Source organism: Balaenoptera musculus, chromosome 8 (assembly GCF_009873245.2).
Source record: "Balaenoptera musculus isolate JJ_BM4_2016_0621 chromosome 8, mBalMus1.pri.v3, whole genome shotgun sequence".
Lineage (NCBI taxonomy): Eukaryota > Metazoa > Chordata > Mammalia > Artiodactyla > Balaenopteridae > Balaenoptera > Balaenoptera musculus.
In genome coordinates this window covers 107,198,750-107,217,263 of record NC_045792.1, presented here as the reverse complement: position 1 = coordinate 107,217,263, position 18,514 = coordinate 107,198,750, and the positions used below count along the sequence as shown (strand labels likewise).

The 18,514-nt window shown below is 55.1% G+C and overlaps 1 protein-coding gene across 6 annotated transcripts in view; it reads left to right on the top strand.

Annotated features, from left to right (window-relative positions):
* The window catches only part of SHANK2 (SH3 and multiple ankyrin repeat domains 2), a 552,800-nt gene that overhangs the window by 384,817 nt on the left and 149,469 nt on the right, over positions 1–18,514 (top strand). For all 6 annotated transcript variants that reach the window (XM_036861478.1, XM_036861481.1, XM_036861480.1 and 3 more), the window contains 2 exons: positions 13,117–13,199; positions 14,785–14,909. In XM_036861478.1, the coding sequence (XP_036717373.1) occupies positions 13,117–13,199; positions 14,785–14,909 (208 nt within the window). The remainder of the gene's footprint in view (positions 1–13,116; positions 13,200–14,784; positions 14,910–18,514) is intronic.

Below are 18,514 nucleotides of genomic sequence, written 5' to 3'. Positions count from 1 at the left end.
AGTCAGAGATGCCTTCTCCAGAATGTGCTACTGGAACCGGCACTCTGCCGCCCTGACAGGTCCTTCCCCACCTGGCCAGTGACCCCCAGCTGTTCAGTGTCATGCAGTCCTAGGTCATGGCGCCAGCCCCAGACAGCACGGCTTGGCCTCCGGCTGTGTGTCCTCATGCAAATCACTCAACCTCTCTGTGCCTCAGTTGCCTCATCCAGAGAGTGGGAGTAACAACAGTACCTCCTTCATGGGGTCATCATGAGGATTCAATGAATTTAACACAGGAAGCACTTAGAACCGTGCCTAGTGACCAAAAGTGCTCAAAGACTGTGCATAATAATTATAATGTCTACTATTATTACTTCTCCATTATAACCACTTAAGCCAGAATTCACACCTCCTCCCACGTTGAGCCAACTAAGCACACAAAAACCCAGACACAGTAAGCGGGGAGGGTGTCTCTTTGTGTTTCAGAAAGGACTCTCCGTATGATCCTTCTGAACCTTTCTAGGGCACCTCACAGATGACCCCATTTCTAAAAAGTTTTTTTTTTCTTTTCAGAGGAAAAGCTCAGCTATATCAAACCTGGCACCTGTGTGCGGTCATATAAGTGTTGCTTGCATAGGAGAATTAAGACTTTCTTAGCTTTTATTATATGTAGGTACATGTGGGTTATCTTGAGGCACTCGTATACATGTATTATTTGTGTCAGTTCAAGTGTCTTCAGGACATTTAGAACATGTCTTTATAACCCATGGCCCACGGGCCCAATCCGGCCCACCGCTTGTTTTTGTAAATAAAGTTTTATTGGAACATAGCTCCGCCCAGTCATTTACATAGTGTCATGGCTGCCTTTCAGCCACAACTAGCAGAATGAGTAGTTACAACAGGGACTCTATGTCCCAGAAAACCTGAAATATTTACTCTCCGACCCTTCACAGAAAGAAGGGCAACCTCTGATCTAGAATGTTTGCCAAGCTCCTTTCACAGGGCTCCATCCACCTGGAAGTGTGTCTCCTTCACCCTTTGAGTGACTTTTAGAACTGCCCCTTCAGTGGAGGCAATCTCTCATCTCAGCCTCAGCACTTGGAACAAGAATAAAATGTTCCCGTGGAAGGGAATTGGTGGTCTGGGGTGGACAGGAGCAGTGGCCGGACTCTCCCCTCCAGCCGAGGCCTGGCCTGGGGTTCTCGTGACCTCTCACCTTAGAGGTCAGAGCCATCCTGGGCAGGTGAGCTTGGCAGGGGAACTGTGGGGTCAGGGTGAACCCTCCATGCCCCTCACCCCACCCAGGTTCCACCTCCTCTCCAAAGCCAGGGTCCCCGAGTGACACCCCCGCTCAGTCTGATTCAGTGGCTTTATAGCTGTGGACAGTGCCCACCTCCCCCAGAGGGACTCGGGAACTGGCCTTGTCAGCTGAGCCCGGTGTCTGTCCGCCAGCCCACTCAGCGTGGTCTTTGGGGGCAAACTCGAGACCGACACGTGAGGCGGCCCGGCCTGTCATTTTGATCACCAAAGGAAGAAAAGTCACAGCATCCCCTTCCTGCACTCCCAGCAAAATGCCAGGAACTTGTCCTGCTCCCTTAGTTTTGGTTTTTTTGTGTGTGTCTGTATTTTGCTTGTTTTCTTTAAAGAACGTTCAGTTCAGGGTCAAAGGCCAAGGTGGATGAGTTGGCCCTGCCCCTGGCCGAGCCGCGTGGCCCTGGGCAAACCCTTCCCCCACCAGCTTCATGGACTCTCCTGAGAATGATCCCACCCGCCTGGAGGGTGGGAAGGGTCTTGGGGGAGGTAGTGTGGGAAAGCGGCTTCAACAGGGCTGTGGGCACCGTGCTCCCCACTGAAGGCGGCGGAACAGGAGGGCGACCATCTCTTCCTGGTTTTCCTGGGACCAGCCTGGTTTTAAAACTGAAAGCGCCGTGTCTCAGGAAACCCCTTGGTCCCGGGTAGCCCAGGACATGGGTCACCCCACCTGCATCACAGACCGTACACGAGAGTCCCGGGCTTAGGTGTCATTTGTTGAGTCAGTGAGCATCATTTAAGCACCTACTGGAATGTTCTGACCCCAAGCCCAGAGTGGGTGGGGATCCTGTCCAGGGTCCCGTTGCCAGCCTTTGCCAGAGCCAGGACTAGAAAGTGGGCCGCCTAGAAGTGAGGCGGGCAGGACCAGGCCCCGACCTGGGGGCACTCACACGCTGCTGGGAGAATCAGACTGTAAACAAATAAATCACAATTTCAAATTCAGTAAGTGAAAAGAGAGAGATAAGGCAGAAGGCAGGGCAGAGCATCGGGAACATGGAGGGTGTGTCTGGGCAGTAGGGAAGGCCCGTCTGCAAAGTGACCTCGGGACGTGACCAGTGACGGGAGTCCGGCTCATGAGGACCTGGAGCAGCGTTCCAGGGAGAGCGCAGGCACTGCAGTGGAGGCAAGGTTGACCAGATGGCCGCAGTGTGGCTGGAACAGGGAAAATGAGGAGGAGCCCCAGGCAGAGCACGCAGGGTCTTAGCCACAGTGGGGAATTTGGACTTTTACCCGATTCTGATGAGCAGCCGTTGGAGTATTTTTAAGTGAGAAAGATATGATCTGATTTAAGGTTTTTATAATAAAGAGTGAATTCAGGGAAGACTTGTCAGGAAGCTTTTGTGGTCCTCACGTGAAAAGATGATGGGGCCTTGGGATACGGGGAGTTCAGGACAGGTGTGCACATGCCGGCTCTGTCTTGGTGCTCCTGCGGATGACACGTACCGACATGTTGGGAGGGAACAGGGGCTTCAGGAAGACTCCTCGGGTTGGGACCGGCACCTGGGCACTCTGCGTCCCGCTTGCATGGGTACCAAGGCTCTTTTCCTCTGGCCCTGGAACCTGGAGCATCTTTTCCTCGGTTGCTGGGGGGCCCCGTCCTGCAAGGCTGAGCTCCCTGCTTTTCCGGTGACACGGGAAGGCACGTTGCTCATGACGGCAGCACGCAGCGTCTACACAGGCAGAGCCCTGGGGGCTCCTGCCACTTTGAAAGCACAGGGAGGTGCCTGGGCATCCCTCCCTCACGGGCCCCCCGCCTCCTGGCTTTCCGACTCACAGGAGGGTCCTGCTCTAAATAAGCGCACGTGAAGGATGTCCAGGCACACCTCCCTTTACTGCACTTTGCTTCATTGTGTATTTTTTACAAATTGAAGGTTTGTGGCAACTCTGTGTCCAGCAAGTCTGTTGGCGCCATTTTTCCAACATCTGCTCACTTGGTGTCTCTGCGTCACATTTTGGTAATTCTCACAACATTTCAAACGTTTTCATTGTTATTATATTTGCTACGGTGATCTGTGATCAATGATCTTTCATGTTACTGTTGCAAAAAGACTACATCTCACTAAAGGTTCAGATGATGGTTAACATTTCTTAGCCATAAAGTATTTTTTTTGTTTTCTATTTTTTTATTTTTATTTTTTTGGCTGTGTGGGGTCTTTGTTGCTGCACGTGGGCTTTCTCTAGTGGCAGCGAACAGGGGCTACTCTTCGCTGCGGTGTGTGGGCTTCTCATTGCGGTGGCTTCTCTTGTTATGGAGCACAGGCTCTAGGCACACGGGCTCAGTAGTTGTGGCTCACGGGCTTAGTTGCTCCGCGGCACGTGGGATTTTCCCAGACCAGGGATCAAATCCGTGTCCCCTGCATTGGCAGGCGGATTCTTAACCACTGCGCCACCAGGGAAGCCCAGCCATAAAGTGTTTTTTAATTAACCTATGTACATTATTTTTGCAGACATAATGCTTTTACACACTTAATAGACTGCAGTGTAGTGTAAACATCACTTTTATATGCACTGGGAAATCAGAAAACTCGTGTGACTCGCTCTGTTTCCATATTCCCTTTATTTCCGTGATCTGGAACTGAACCCCCAATATCTGCAAGGTCTGCCTGTACCTTTATAAGGAAGGAAGCCTTGGGGGTGCTCTGCTGATGTCACCAGCGGATTCTTGTTCTGCTGATGTCACCAGGAGATTCTTTTACGTAGGGAGCATGTACAAATATTTCAGTTTATGTTTAACGTTTTCAGAATGAACGCATAAGGTACATTCTCACTAGCTGATTAAGTCTGCCACCCTCTGCTGTATGTCACACCCTGTGCTGTGGACTTTTTTTTATTGGAGTATAGTTGATTTACAATGTTGTGTTAGTTTCAGGCGTACAGCAAAGTGATACAGCTATATATATATATATATATATATATATTCTTTTTCAAATTCTTTTCCATTATAGGTTATTACAAGATATTGAATGTAGTTGCCTGTGCTATACAGTAGGTCCTTGTTGGTTATCTATTTTATATATAGTAGTGTGTATCTGTTAGTCCCAAACTCCTAATTTCTTTTTTATTTACCCCATTTCTTATCCCATTGTGATGTGTCAAGGCTGCGGTTGACATCCATATTCTGACATCCAAGGTCACAGAGCTGGTTTGGTGAAACCGGGACCCCCCACCCGGGTCTTTCAGCTTCCTAAGTAGCTGGTTCCCCTTTTCGATCACATTTCCATTCATCTCCTCGGGGAGCGATGATCACCTCCTGTCATTATTCTGAAGGCATTTAAGCTGTGTCTTTGTCTTCTCCATTCTTGGCAGGTAACACAGCCTGATTGTGCTTAGGGAATGCTTTGGGGTGATTTATTACAAAGTCATGAGACAATTTAATTTGAATCAAGTTCTTTGCACATTATTGCTTCTATTGGGAAAAACTTGTAATTGTTTATCATGTTAGTGATGAAGAGGGAGATGCCGTGATCATGGCAGGCGGGGCGTGTTCAGAATCGCCTGTTGGAGAAACGGCTCCCGTAAGAGCGCGTCTCCGCGGATTGGGTGGGTGGGCTCCGTGGGGACAGCCCGTCATCCTCACCCGTGAGATGGAGATGATGCGGCTTCACGGGCAAGGCCCCCAGGAGCCAGGAGCCGTGTCACTGGTGAATGAATCGGCCACATTCGTCATCTCCTGCGCGTGACACAGAGCAGCCTCGCACAGCCCGCCTCCCTGAGCACCAAGGTGGCATGGGCTTCCCATCCCCTGGGAGTTAGGGCTGCCTCCTGCTCGTAAGGGGTGGGGAGGGCGAGAGGGCAACACCAAGTGCTCCCCTGACCGGGATGCAGGAAGCAGGATTCAGGGAGCAGCGTGTGTGGCTGCGAGCTGAGAGTGTCGGCGGCGAGTGACAGGTGACTCGGGGAACCCCTCCCGCTCGCTCATGACCCACCAGCCCTTCCCAAGGACCGGGCCTGGCCCTGCCATCTGTGGGGCGGCCCTCTGTGCCACTCCGCAGCCAGCGCCGCCGCCGTGGTGAGCTGGGCCGCCTGCCCGCGCCTGGCATCTCTGCCCAGCTGAGACACCTGTTGAGGCCCCTGGCATCCCCCTTGGAAGAGCCGACGGGCTCTCTGTGTAGCCTCATCCTGATGGGCAGAGCCCGGAAATTTCTAGGGCAGCCGCTGCCATTCCCGGTCCCTATAGGCCCCTCTTTCTAACAGTGTCCCAGTTCCCACCTCCATCGGGCTCTGTCACCGAAATGCGTGTCCACGGGGAGTGATGCAGGCTTCTCTGGGGCTCCGTTTCCCTGCCCCGGAGAAGGCGCGGTCCCCCCCACAAGTGCTCTGGGAGGAGGTTTCAGAGGTGATACACATGCCGGCCTCTCCTCCAGGATCTTCCCCGGGTGTCCCCAGGCTGCCCACGTGGCCTCCGCTGCTTTAGAAAGACCCCCCTGGGGCCCTGCACCCTGAGTTCCGGCCGCCCCAGCCCAGATCTAATCAGCTGTGTTTATCACGCCCACAGCCCACATTCAATATACCTTCTTACCACACACACAATAGTTCTGAAATGATTTTGGTAATTCTGCCTTTGGACCCATTTGCCTGTGAGTAGCTCAGTGCAGGAAGACCCACAGCGGCTTCTGTGATTTCTTTGCCTTGAGCCACATACCCACGAAGTGTCTCCAAGTGAGAAAATCTGACTTGCAGGTAGTTTTCACATGCAAGGGTGCGTGATGGTTACAAAATTTAGCCAGTAATGTTGACCCCATGTTCAATTTCAGAGACACTTAATTAAACACAGGCTAATTTCCATGTTGTTTGCTGTTTGGATTTTGGAGCCAGTGGATTTTCTTTTCCAGCTTGCAAACATGTTTGTGGGGTCCCCAAAGCTTTGAGGCAGCTGGGGGCTGGGTTGTAGGGCCCAGTTGCTGAAAGAGCCCTGCTGCCTGGGCCTGGCAGTCCACACCGCCCCTTCTGCAAGGCTGAAGGGTATCAGCGCTTCTGACCAAGGCACTGCGTCCAGCGTGTGTGCCCCTCCTGCACCCGCGTTTGTGCCTCATCTGACATCCTCTCCTGCTACGGGGCTGGGCCGGCCTGATGACCTGCAGCATCTCTGGCCAGCGTCTCGTTCTGGTGCCTGGGAAGAGCGGTTACACCAGCAACAGCAGGCCTCCCTGTGTGAATTGTTGAGCAGGAAACACGGCTGTGGGACGGAGTTTCTGCCACATGCTTAAGTCAGCCTTGGGTCATCCCAGCGGGATTCAGGCCTGGCCGGGAAAAGGGTAGTGGGGAAAGTAGTAGATCAGCTGCTTTCTATCGTTTTGGCCTTCCGGGTGATACCAGGGGGAAGCATGGGCTGTCCTGGGCCTGCCTGAAGCTGCATTGCAGCCTCTTGCCACCCCTGGGCCTTGCTCTTGGTGTGCAGGTGGCCCACACCCACAGCCTGGTGTGATCGGCCCCTCCTGCCTCCCAGGTGGGCCTCAGAACCTTTATTCCTGTGGTTCCACCTCTGTCTGGAATGTTCTCCTCTCCCTCTTTCCCTCTCCAGCCTCTCAACCCACTCACTCCTATTCATGCATTGGTCCTCCTCCTACAGGAAGCCCTCCAGCCCCCTTCTAGTTCACACAGCACTATATCCTACACATTTGTGTGATGGTTGGATTCATATTTATCTTCCCACCTGCCAGGTGTATGAGTTTCCTGGTGCTACTGTAACAAATGACCACAGAGTGAGTGGCTGCAAACAGCAGAAATGTATCCTCCCCCAGTTCTGGAGCCAGAAGTCTGAGATCAAGGTGTCGGCAGGGCAGCGCTCCCTCCAAAGGCTCGGGGGAGGATCTTCCCTTCCATCTTCCAGCTTCTGGTGCTTGCCAGCGATCTCGGTGCTTCTCGGCTTGTGGCGGCATCCCTCCTGTCTCTGCCTGTCTTCACACGCACGGCCTTCTCTCCCCTGAGCCTCTGTCTCAAATCTCCCTCTCTTTTCTCTTCTAAGGACCAAGTCATTGGTTTTAGGGCCCTCACTAAATCCAGGACGATCTCTTCTTGAGCGCCTTAACTAATCACATCTGCAAAGACTTCATTCCCAAATAAGGTCACATTCACAGATATGGGGGGTTGGACTTGAACATAATTTCGGGATCCACATTCAACCCACTACCCCTGACATGTCCACAAGGGCCAGACTGGGTCTGGTTTGTTCCCTCCAAAAATGCCCAATATCCATTCCATCACCTGACACTTCAGGTGAAGTAAGGTATTCAGTAAGGAAGGGCTGCATTAATTTATGAATTAACGTGGTAGCTTAACCATTGGCCCCAGTTGCTTCTAAACTTTAGTTCTAGGCCAAAACCCAATCCCAGTGGAGCAGGGAAGAAATGGAGCTGTTTGACTTGTCAGGGTCACATCCCAGCTGGGATCCTGAGAGCCTGGCTGAGGCCATCTGGTCTACCCCAACAGTCCTCGTGTTCAAAATTAAAATGCCTGCAATGAGCCTTCCCACGTGAGACAAGGCAGACAGAGCCACCCCAGGGCCCCACCTGCTCTTGTATCTCGGCTGCCCGGGCCCGGCTTCCTGTGGCTTCAGGTTTACAGCTCCTCCAGGATCAGACACCACTGCCAAGGGAGCTTGTTCAGTGACTGACAAATCCTAAATGCCAATTGTCATCGCTGGGACCTGCTACCTTGTGGACCCAAGCAAAGGGCAGCCTTCTCTGTAGGCCCATCATGGGGCCACAGTTAAGGCCACTTGAGGCCTGGCCACCTGCGGTCTTGCCAGGCAAGCACCAGGAGTGTCTTCAGGCCTGCCAGTGGGGCAGGGACTCTGAGGCCCTCTCTGCAGCCAACCGATTTCCCACCATACGCCTGCCTCGCTCCATGTCTATTCAGCACACTCTTTCCTGCCGTGTGCATGGGGCTATTAGGGAGTGAAAAGATGGAAACCTTGCACGGTCTCTACCGTGTGGCTCCCAGGAGACTTACAACACGGGGTTGTGTCTCCCAGTGTTGATGTGGTTCTATATGGATACCTCCTGATTCCACGGCAGCCCAGCCCCCAGGTAGACGGGCATCTATGGACATCTCTTGCATTCCCCAAGGCAGCCAAAAGCCTGTACTCCATCTTTGCATGAACTCGATAAAGGTGCCTGCCCCTTCCTCGAGGCCCTTTACTTCCAGCTGAGCCAAAATCACCGCAATAAACATATGGGTCTATGATGGCCATTATATAATGGTATTCTCCGTAGTTGTACTGTGCACAACCTGAGCAACTGTACTTGGCTGGGCTGAATGCCCACCCCCTTTACCTTCCACAGCTCCTGTTAGAAGAAACTGCCAAAGGAGGGTACATTTGGGGTACGTTAAAGTGCTCTCCTGCCCTGTTCAGAAAACACATTTGAAGAGAGCACAACGGGATTACATTTTTTTTTCATTATCAAACACAGTTAGAATCTTACCAGGAGTAGATGTTATGCCATGTAGGGAGATTCAGAGAGAAAGGGGCATGATGTTTGCTCCCAAGGAGGCCACAGGTGATGGCTTTGAAGGTGAGAAGGGCCCCATCAGAGGCTGGGGCAAGGCTGGAGGGAACCCCCGTGGAGAGATTATGTGATGGCCCCTTGTCAGGAGGGCTTGGGTGGACATGGCCGGCAAAGGGAACGTGGAACAGAGGCAGTGAGGTACTACGAGGACGTGGGTAAATTATAAGGCCAAGTTGAGGGCATTTCAGGGGAGTGAAACTGAGCAAATGGAGGAGACTCGGCCATGAGGCTGGGCTGTGATTGGGGTCCAAGGCAGGGGGAAGATGCAAAGCAGGGTGGGCGTGATCACTTTTGGGTTGGGCTGTCTGCGTCCCTAGGCCCCGTCCCCAGGGACCAGGTGGTGGTGACTTCTGTGTGCACAGCAGGGGGTGCAGCATGGGGGCTGTGCAGGTGCCGAGGTCCTGCCCCAGTGAAGTCAGATCTTGTGCGTTGGGGCTGCATCTGGAGGGCAGATCTGCTCAGGCGGGACCAGGGTAGGCCTGGGGCAGAGGTTCAGGCGGCCTCTGGTTCTCGGGGCTTCGGCGCATCTCTGGCGGCAGCACACAGAAGCCACGTCTTCTGGATGCCGCGGCTGCCATCCTGAGACGGTTTTTAGGTTCATAAAGCAGCCAAAAGAGCCCCTTGGGAGATTCTCACCTGGGGAAGGACCCGCCCTGAGGTCTGGACTGTGAGATTTCCCATTCTGATCCCATGCGGGTGGTCGGGCCATTCGGACAAAACTGGACATTTGCTCCTGTTTTAAGGGAATGACTCTTGGGTTGGAGTTTCCCATCGCTTTTCAAGGACTGCTACCCAGATTGTAGGTTTCTAACAGCCCGGAACTGCCTTTCCCGTCCCGGGCGGAGCCAGCTGCGTGCAGTAGGCCCTCCACAATGCGGAGCTGCCCTGCCCTCTGGGGACCGTCCCGGAGACCTCTTCACTCGAAACCCTGCGGTCTTCCTTCGGCCACTGCCACCGCCACCCCTGTTTTGCACGCCTGCGTTCATGCCCATTTTGCTCCATTTCACGTGGCCCCGTGCTGGGTAACCCCAGGAAGAGGTCACTGTCTCCTGGGGGGTTCGGCACACGGGGATGCCGACGAGGGCACCTTCCCCTGTTGTGAGGGCAGGGGCACTGCCCTCGCTTGCTCCTCAGAGCCCCTGCGAGGCAGGAATTACTGCCCCCACACTGCAGATAGGGAAACTGAGGCTCCGAGAAGCTAAGCTGGTGAATGCCCAGGTCGGGATTCAAACCCAGGTCTGTCTGTGAATGAAGGTGAGATAGGGTCATGATGGGCAGGGGACCGGGGGCTGTTGAGATACTGAACTAACGCAGGAGAGGGGAGTTCAAGCTGCCTTTCTTCAGATCAGAGACTAAGGAGTCAGGCGTTTTCTCAGTGAGCAGGATGATGTAGCCACACGGCACAGGGACAAGACAGGCAGCCATGAGCAAGTCAGGAAGTTCTTCAACAAGTCAGGAACCGCCGAGAGGCTTAAGAGGGGACTCAGGAGAGGGGCTCTGCCATTAGCCTGGGAGGGGTCCTTACAGGAGGAGGAGGGGGTCGGCACATGCAAACGATGACCCCGCTCGGGACTGTTCCTGTTCTTAACACGTGCTGCGTACCTGGGCTCCGATGGATTGCTTTGCTAACTCCTGCTGAGGTCCTCAAGGCGTGCCTTGCTATTATTCCCATTCTGCAGAGCGGGACCCTGAGGCTCTGAAGGTCAGAGTGACCTCGGGGCCAGAGCAAAGCCAGGATCTCAGCTGAGCTCTGCGTGACGCTAATGCCTTCCCTCACCCACCACGGTCAGTAGGGAGGGAGTCAACCAGTGGCCGGCCAGCCACACTGCCCCTAACAGGTTCCCCGGCCTGGGGGACAGCTGGAGGGTCCAGCTGAAGGTGTCCGGCTTGCCTGCCAGGCGGGCGGAGCCGGCCCACGGTGAGGCCACGAGAGGGGAGAGCGGGACAGGGTCACCTTGGAGCTGGGCAGAGGCAGGCGTCGGGGGCCACATGTGTCCCCACGGGGGCAGGCACCATCTTTCCAGAGTTTCAAGGGGCCCCTCCTGCAGGGGGACGTGCAGGAGCAAAAGGCGTGGCTTCAGCAGCCGGGCCCTTGGAGGCCTCTCGCTGGAGAAGCAGGAGGAGCAGGTGGCGGGTTTGCACCTGCCCGGCCAGGGCGCCCTCAGGCTTGAGAAGTTCAGAGGTGGGGAGAAGGGGTGGTGGGGAGACAGTTGTGTCTGCATTCTGGTCGGGGAAGGCATGGGATGGAAAGGTGGACAGGCCTGGTGGAGGGTCCGCTCACCCCAGAGCCCCGCCCACCCAGCCCCTCCCCTTCCGCTCCTGTGGTTCCCGGGTCCTGGCTCCCCGCCAGCTGGTTCCCGATGGCGGCAGTTAAAGCAATGTCTCCCTGGGGCTCTTTGGTTCCACCGCAAAACGTGGGTATCGCCCCATCTGACCTCACTGGAATCTCAGGAGGCCCGTGGCTTGTTCTCACCACGCTGTGATGTGAGGGGAAACAGGTTCAGAGAGCTCGGTCACCGACTGAAGGCCCGGCCAGCATGTGACCTGCCCACGGACTCCCAGGCCTAGACCCCTGGCCAGGCTTCAGCCCTCGGCTGCTGGGCCATGGGGGCTGAGCTCCAGACCTGGGGCTCCCTGTACTTGGCAGGCTGAGTGAGTGCTCAGGGACTGAACCCCGGCCCAGGTTCGGAGACTACCCTGGACCGGTCATCCTGGATTGTGTGGTCTGCCTGTTGTCAAGGTGTGTGTCCCTCCGTGCTTTCCTGGAAGGCAGGGTCACGCCCACGAGTTCCTTTGTGCGGCACCTCATGCAGGGGTGGAGGGCTCAGCAGTGGCCCGGGACACCTGTGTGTCCTCCGGCTGCGGCCCCCACCTCTCGGAAGCTGTCCCGCCTCGTCCGTGCTGTGCGACGTTGTCAGCTGCCGCGCATCGCGCTGTCCAAGCTCCCCGGCCCTCCTCCTCCCGGGCCACCCTACCTGGGTTGCGGTGCTGCTCCCAGTTGGCTGCAAGCGGGAGCCACGTGCTTCCTGCAGGTGGCGAATCCAGGGCTGGGCAAAGCTGACCTTCAGTCGTCTGGGACTTCGAGCCCGTCCCACCGTTCGCCGTCTGCATCCCCAGGCCTCCCCCCTCCAGGACAGAGGCCTGCGGAATTCTTGGGGGCCCGCCCGCCGGGGCCCTTCCTCCTCACCCTGCCCTCCCACGCCAGCCCCTTAGGACCCTGGAGAAAGCGTCTCCGGGCTGCCTCCTGCCCCTGCCCCTCCCCCTCCCCCTCCCCCTCCCCCGCAGCGGCGCTCCCCGCCCCCTCCGACTTACTTCCGGGGCAGCAGGGAATCCTGGAGGGATGCAGCCCCCGGAAGGTGGGCGGGGTGCCGGGAAGTCCACCTCGGTCCTGCACCCGGTGCCGCGGGCGGTTGATCACGTGGCGACGCGCCCATACTCTGGATGGTGGGCGGCTTTGGCCACCGAAGCAAAGTTGGAGCTTTGGGTTTTCTTTCCTTTAAAAAAAAAAAAAAAAAAAAAATTCTGTGCCAAGAGGCAGCTGGTGCGGCTTTAGACTGTCTCTCCAAGGGGGGAGCCTGCAGCCCCCTTTCTCCCCATCCCCACGGCACGCCACCCTCCAAAGGAGGCCGGGTTGTCAGTGGCTTCCGTGTCACTGGAGTGACCTGCCCCCGCCCGCCGGCCGCCCCCTCCGCCAGCCTGCGGTTTCTCCGTGCGGGATGACGCCCGGCCGCCGCCGCCGCCGCCGGTGGCATTGTGGGCTCCGCGGAAGACCGAGGGGGGCCCGCGTTCCCCCGGAGCAGAGGGAGGGGTCGCCGCGTCTCCGGGTGCCTGCGGCTGCAGGGAGCACAAAGAGTGTGATGTTTTTTTAAAGCCCTTCGAGAAGAAGAAAAAAAAAAAAAAAAAAAAGCCTGCTGCCTCCTGTCTGCTCCGGCTGATTTCCGTGCGCTTATCTGGATGCTGCCTCCGGCCCGGGCTCCGTAACGCGCGGCCTCCAACGTGCCCGCGGGCCACTTACTTTCTCTGCTTTCCGGTGCCCAGCGCCAGCCCGCGCTGCCATCACCATGTATGACTCCTGCCTCCTGCTCGCTCCCGCTCTGCCTCTGCCCGGCCCCCCCCTCCGAGCCCGCCTATCCCGTTAGCCTGCCCCCCAGCTGCCTTCGCTCCTCCTGCACCCGGCTCGGTTGCCTCCATGCTGCCTGGATCCGGCGAGCTGGGGTGATTAATTGCCTATGATGATGAACGTCCCCGGTGGAGGTTCGGCCACGGTGATGGTGACGGGCTACAGTAATGGGCGCTATCCCCGGAATTCTCTCTACAGTGACTGCATCATCGAGGAGAAGACCGTGGTCCTGCAGAAGAAAGACAATGAGGGCTTCGGATTTGTGCTCCGCGGGGCGAAAGGTAAGAGCGCTGCTCCCAGCCTGGATACATCCACATGTGTGTGTGTGTGTGTGTGTGTGTGTGCACGCCTGTAGAAAAAATGTTCCCCAGCTCAAAAAGAAGCCCTTTTCCTGGGGGTACTCGGTTGCTAGACAACCATGTTCTTTAACATTCTGCCTGTTAAAACATCGGGGCTTCCTTTAGGAATATTTTTAATTTTCTGTACACAATATTGCTCTCTCTCTCTCTCTCTCCCCCCCCGTCCCTCCCTCCCTCCCTCCCCCCACTCTTTTTTTTTTTTTTTTTTAAATTCATGGGTTTCATCTATGTTTCATGGTTTAGTTCAGCCTGATTGTGGCTGGCTTCGGAGCTCCCGGTCTCAGACGCCCAGAATTACCCGGTCCCGAGTTTCGGGCACCTCAAAACTGCCCCGTTCTGGGAGTGGGCTCCAGCTCCGAGCGCGGCAGGCGTCCGGGTGCCCGCCTCTAAGGTGACTTTGCAAGATGGTCCCCTCCGCCGTGGCCCAGCCGGCAGCATACATGTCACGTGGCCTGCAGTGAGGGCTCCAGGAACATGTTCCACGGCAGTGCACCCACCGCCAGCCCTGAACTTGGGGTCTTCCCTTCCAGAATAAAACAAAATGGCATCACCTCCCCGTGAGAGGAGACATCTGTGCCCCGCGTGTGTGGGGAAACCATGTGCAAGTTTGATCTCGGAGACTCCGTGCCACGCTGGGGGTCCCGCACCTGTGCTGGCCCGGGAGGCCTCCTTCCCCGGTGGCAGCCCCACCTGCTCAAGGCTCGGGCTGCCCTGACAGCAGCTCGTCCAGAGGGAGGGAGAAGAGATACATCTGTCCCCGTGTGTGTCCATGACTGTCTGTGTGATGTCTCCCCTCCCCCGACCGAGGCCGTCTTCCTCTTCCCACCTGCCACCCCCGGCCTCACATGACCACCCAGGAAAGTCCACCTCTTCCCCTAGAGTTTCCCTCTGCAGCTCTGGGGCCCAGAAGCCGACGCTGGCTCTGCTGAGGAGGGGGTGCCCAGCCCTCCCGTGGACGCTGGCCGCAGAGTGGCCACAGAGGGCCGGGCTCCCGAGAGAGAGAATTCATAAGCGGATTCCAAATCTGCAGCCACCCACTGGGTCAGCGTTCTGTTCCGTCCACGCTCCGAGTTGAATTCCCTTGGTTGCGAGTCTACGTAGATGTAAATTTGGCAAGCGGTTCAGTGTGGTGTTTCTGTAGCTCCATGTGGTTATGGGGGGAACTTTTCCATTTATAGAACTGAAAATGTTTAGTCACTGATGCTTTTAAAGAAAATGACAGGCGTGTACATACAGACATGGACAGGGGAGCACGTTATCCTGTGTTTTCAGCGCAGAGGCCAAGAGAGATGTTGGTGGCACCAAAATGCAGTTGGCTCCGTCGCTTGAGCTCGTGTTGACCCGTGACCAGGAGTGTCAGCCCCTTCCCAGGGGAGAGCTGGCCTGGGCCACCCACTTCCCACGGAGACACAAGGGCCTGCTTTCTCCCAGGGTCCCGTGGGAGGCCTGGGCTACCAACTTGGAAACATCTCCCAGGCTTGTAACGAGGTATACCTTGTCTTCCCAGCGGATACGCCCATCGAAGAGTTCACGCCAACGCCAGCGTTCCCAGCCCTGCAGTACCTGGAGTCCGTGGATGAAGGCGGGGTGGCATGGCAAGCCGGACTGAGGACTGGGGACTTCCTGATTGAGGTAGGGACAACGGTGTTCATATCTTTCTGCTTGGGGAGAGTGCCGACTCTCGTGGGCTTGGGGTCTGTGGTCTTGCAGCATGGTCATTGGGCCAGATCTGGGGGCACGCATGGAGGCTGCCGTGGGCCGGGGTTGCTTGGTTATTTCCACCCGCGGTGGATGCCATTTTCTGAGGACTGTGCATTGGGATTGTCTTTGAGACTTTGGCTTTATCTCTTTGGAGGCTTGAAATGTATGTAACTTGGCCGTTGGTCTCGAAGTAGGAGGTAGACGGAAGAGAAAGATGGTTGCCGTGATGTCAGGGACACGCGTGGATCTGTGGTTGTGACTGTATGAATAGACCCAAGAGGAGCCATGGCCCATTCTTGTGTCACGAGGGCAGGCTGGAAACCGCTTTACCATGGCTCTTGCTCACATGAGGTCTGTAGCGTTGGTGGCTGAGAGTCTTGATTTTTAAGTCGAAGTAACTGACCGGTTGGATGGATGACGGCCTTCCAACACCAAGGAGCCTGGGCAAGGTGGGTGGCTGGAGTTGATGGTACAAAAAGGAAACTTTTAAACTCAGATGCTGGGAAAACTAGCTTTTGCTAGTAGGTGAAAGGAGGGAGGGTCCTCTTCATTTAAAAAATCCTACTAGACGTGCGTGCCCGGCTGCTTCAAGCCTCACCTGGAGTCACCATGTTGGTGTGTCTGAGGTACCAAGCTGCCGGCACACTTGAGCTCCCTGCCTTTTGCAGGTTTAGGTGTTACTTTCAAAAGAATGTGTTACTCTTTGGAAATATCAAGAATAAAAGACTATGTTATACCTTGAAAAAATTACTTTTAAGAGGCTTGGTAAGCTCAGATGGCCCCCGTTGGGAGTTCATGTTTCTTGCAAGGGCGTTCCTTGGGGCTAACCCCCAGCCCTGTCTCATCTGCTCTAGAAATCCACCTGTAGGTGGAAAGAATGGGTGCATGGTGTCCAGCCGGGCACTCGGTGCCTCCGCCGTGGGGCCAGCCAGACACTTGTTCGTTCTGGAAAGGAGACGATCCAGGCCATGGCGAGATGGCCACTTGAAGCCATTTCTCTCCATGATGCCTAACCTTCCACGGGTGCTTTTTTGAGCTGCAATTTTGCTCATGATCTCCTTGGTGTTTCTGAAGACTATTAGAGTGATGGAAATCCGGAAGGAAAGATACTATTGGAGGAGAGAGAGCCAGGTAAAACAGAGAGGGTGCTTTACCTTATACCAGGCATCGTGCGTCGGTCTCACTTTATGTGCTGAAAGATGGATTTAAATTACTACTGACCAATCAGAGCCTGGCTCAGATGAAGAATTGCACTCCTTTGGATTCTTCTCCACTGAAACTGTGGGATGCATACCCACCATGGTGGAGACTGAAACCCACTGTGGTTTCATGAGTTAACTCGATTTGTAACCTCATGAAAATGCAGAGAGACTGGGTTGAATCATCCTCTGTAGGTTGCAGTTGTGATGTAAGTCCCCTTCCCGTGTGTGTGTGCGTGTGTGTGTGTGTGTGTGTATGAGAGAGAGAGACAGAGACGGAGAGAGAGACTCCAGTAGGCTGCCATAGCTGTTGCTGGTTCTCGGTTTTAAATAATAAATGAGGGCTGCAGATGCGGGAGCATCCCTGGTTGTTAGGCTCATCAGATTGTTTCCTTGATAAACTAGTCAAAAAAAGGAGCATGGGACGGCCGCGGAGCGTTTGCTGAGCCCACCCCTCTCCCAGAAAGCAGAGCTGCGCTCGGTTGGCGGACGTGTCCACAGCGCACACCTGGGCCAGGTAGAGAAGGCACGCCACCTGGTCGGATGGAAGGCTCCCTGGAAATTAGGAGCGTTAAGAGTTTCTGCCCTTCTGTTTTCCAAGCACCTCCTTTGACATTGCTTTTAACCTCTGCTATGCAAACGTATTTGTCCTTTTGGAACAGCTTTTATATTCTGGGTAGCCTCTGAATTCCAGGATTCCAGGAATGACTGGTCCTGAGTTGCCTTAAGGTTATGTTTGTCTTATTAAATGTCTCAAATGACCTGAAGGAGACGTGGGCCCAAAACAGCCCCAGGCCCTACAGGGCTGCTCACCACGGGTCCTACTCTAATAGTGGGCCGGTGGGGGGGGGGGCCCTGGGAACCTCGCTCCTCCCAGTTCATGCCAAGGCTGCCTCATGGAGCTCAGAGATTCTCCTTTAGGAGCTTGGGTGTAAAAGACTATCTCCACTGAGTTGTTTTCCTAGCTACTGGATTCCGCCACTGGAATAGTAAAATCATTTATAGCCTTATAGGTGCATGTTTTTTCCAACGGAAAATTTTTCTATGTTTTTCAGTGAAAAGCTTCAACCTTGGAGGGATTGTTTTAGACAGACTCACATGTCTTAGGTGGATCTTTGTTTTGACCGGAAGCCATCCTGGAGGCTGGGGTTTCTGGGCTCTTGGTCAAGTGCAGGGTCCTGTTTGGAAGCTGCCCCGAGGGCGGGCAAACTGCCCACATCTCCCCACATCCCCCCGCATCCCCCCACATCCCCCCGCATCCCCCCACATCCCCCCGCATCCCCCCGCAAGCCTTCCTTTCTCTTTGCCATTGGAAAGGAGCTCAAAGCGTGTCCGATTTTTATTTTCACTTTAAAAACGCATGCTGCAGTGTGAACTCTGGGACCAAGGGGCAACTTGTGAAGTGAATGTTCACTCTTCAAAGTCTTCAGCAACTACTGAATTTCATTTTTCCTTCTTGGACTTTGTCAGAACACACACACACACACACACACACACACACACACACACACACACACACACACACACACACACACACACACACACACACACACACACACACACACACACACACACACACACACACACACACACACACACACACACACACACACACACACACACACACACACACACACACACACACCTTGCCGACACTGACCCTGTCAGGGAGGGTTTCCTTTGTTCGTGCATTTCTTAGGTGCCCGCCCTCTAAGATGTGTATCTCTTTGCCTCGCCCTTAGGGAAGGGATCTGTTCCTTTGTTGTTGGTATTGTTTCTTTGTTGACCACGCCCCTCCCGCCCGCCAAAAAACCAAAGGTTTGAATGAAGTTCTGTGGAAAAGGCTATCTTCCAGTTGGGAATTACGATGAAATAGATGGGCTGTGGCGTGCCAGCAGGTTGTCATGAAATCTCATCTCAGGGGTGGAGAAGAGGAAGTGGGCGCTCCGTGCATGGAGACATTCGAACAGGTGGCTCCACAGACCGTGTGTGTTTACCATTTTCAGATCAGCTTGATGTGCCAGAGTCCCCCGGATGGCTGATGACGCTGAAGCGTCCCCAGAGAGCTGCTAGGGGCGGTGGGAGTGGACAGAGTGGGCGGTGGGCTCTGAGTGTCCCTTTGGGGACCTGGGGGGGCGGGGAGTGACCCTCAGAGAGGTGGGCCGGGGGCAGTGACAGCCCAGAGGGAGAAGCAAGAGGGGGAGTCTGGGCAAGTTTTCTTCCTGCGCGGGTCAGATTTAAGGTTGGGGCCTCCATCAGCCAAGAATGAGTAAGGACCAAAAGGAAACCCAGTTCAGACTGGTTTAAATAACAGTGAGACTTCTCGTAGAGATGCAA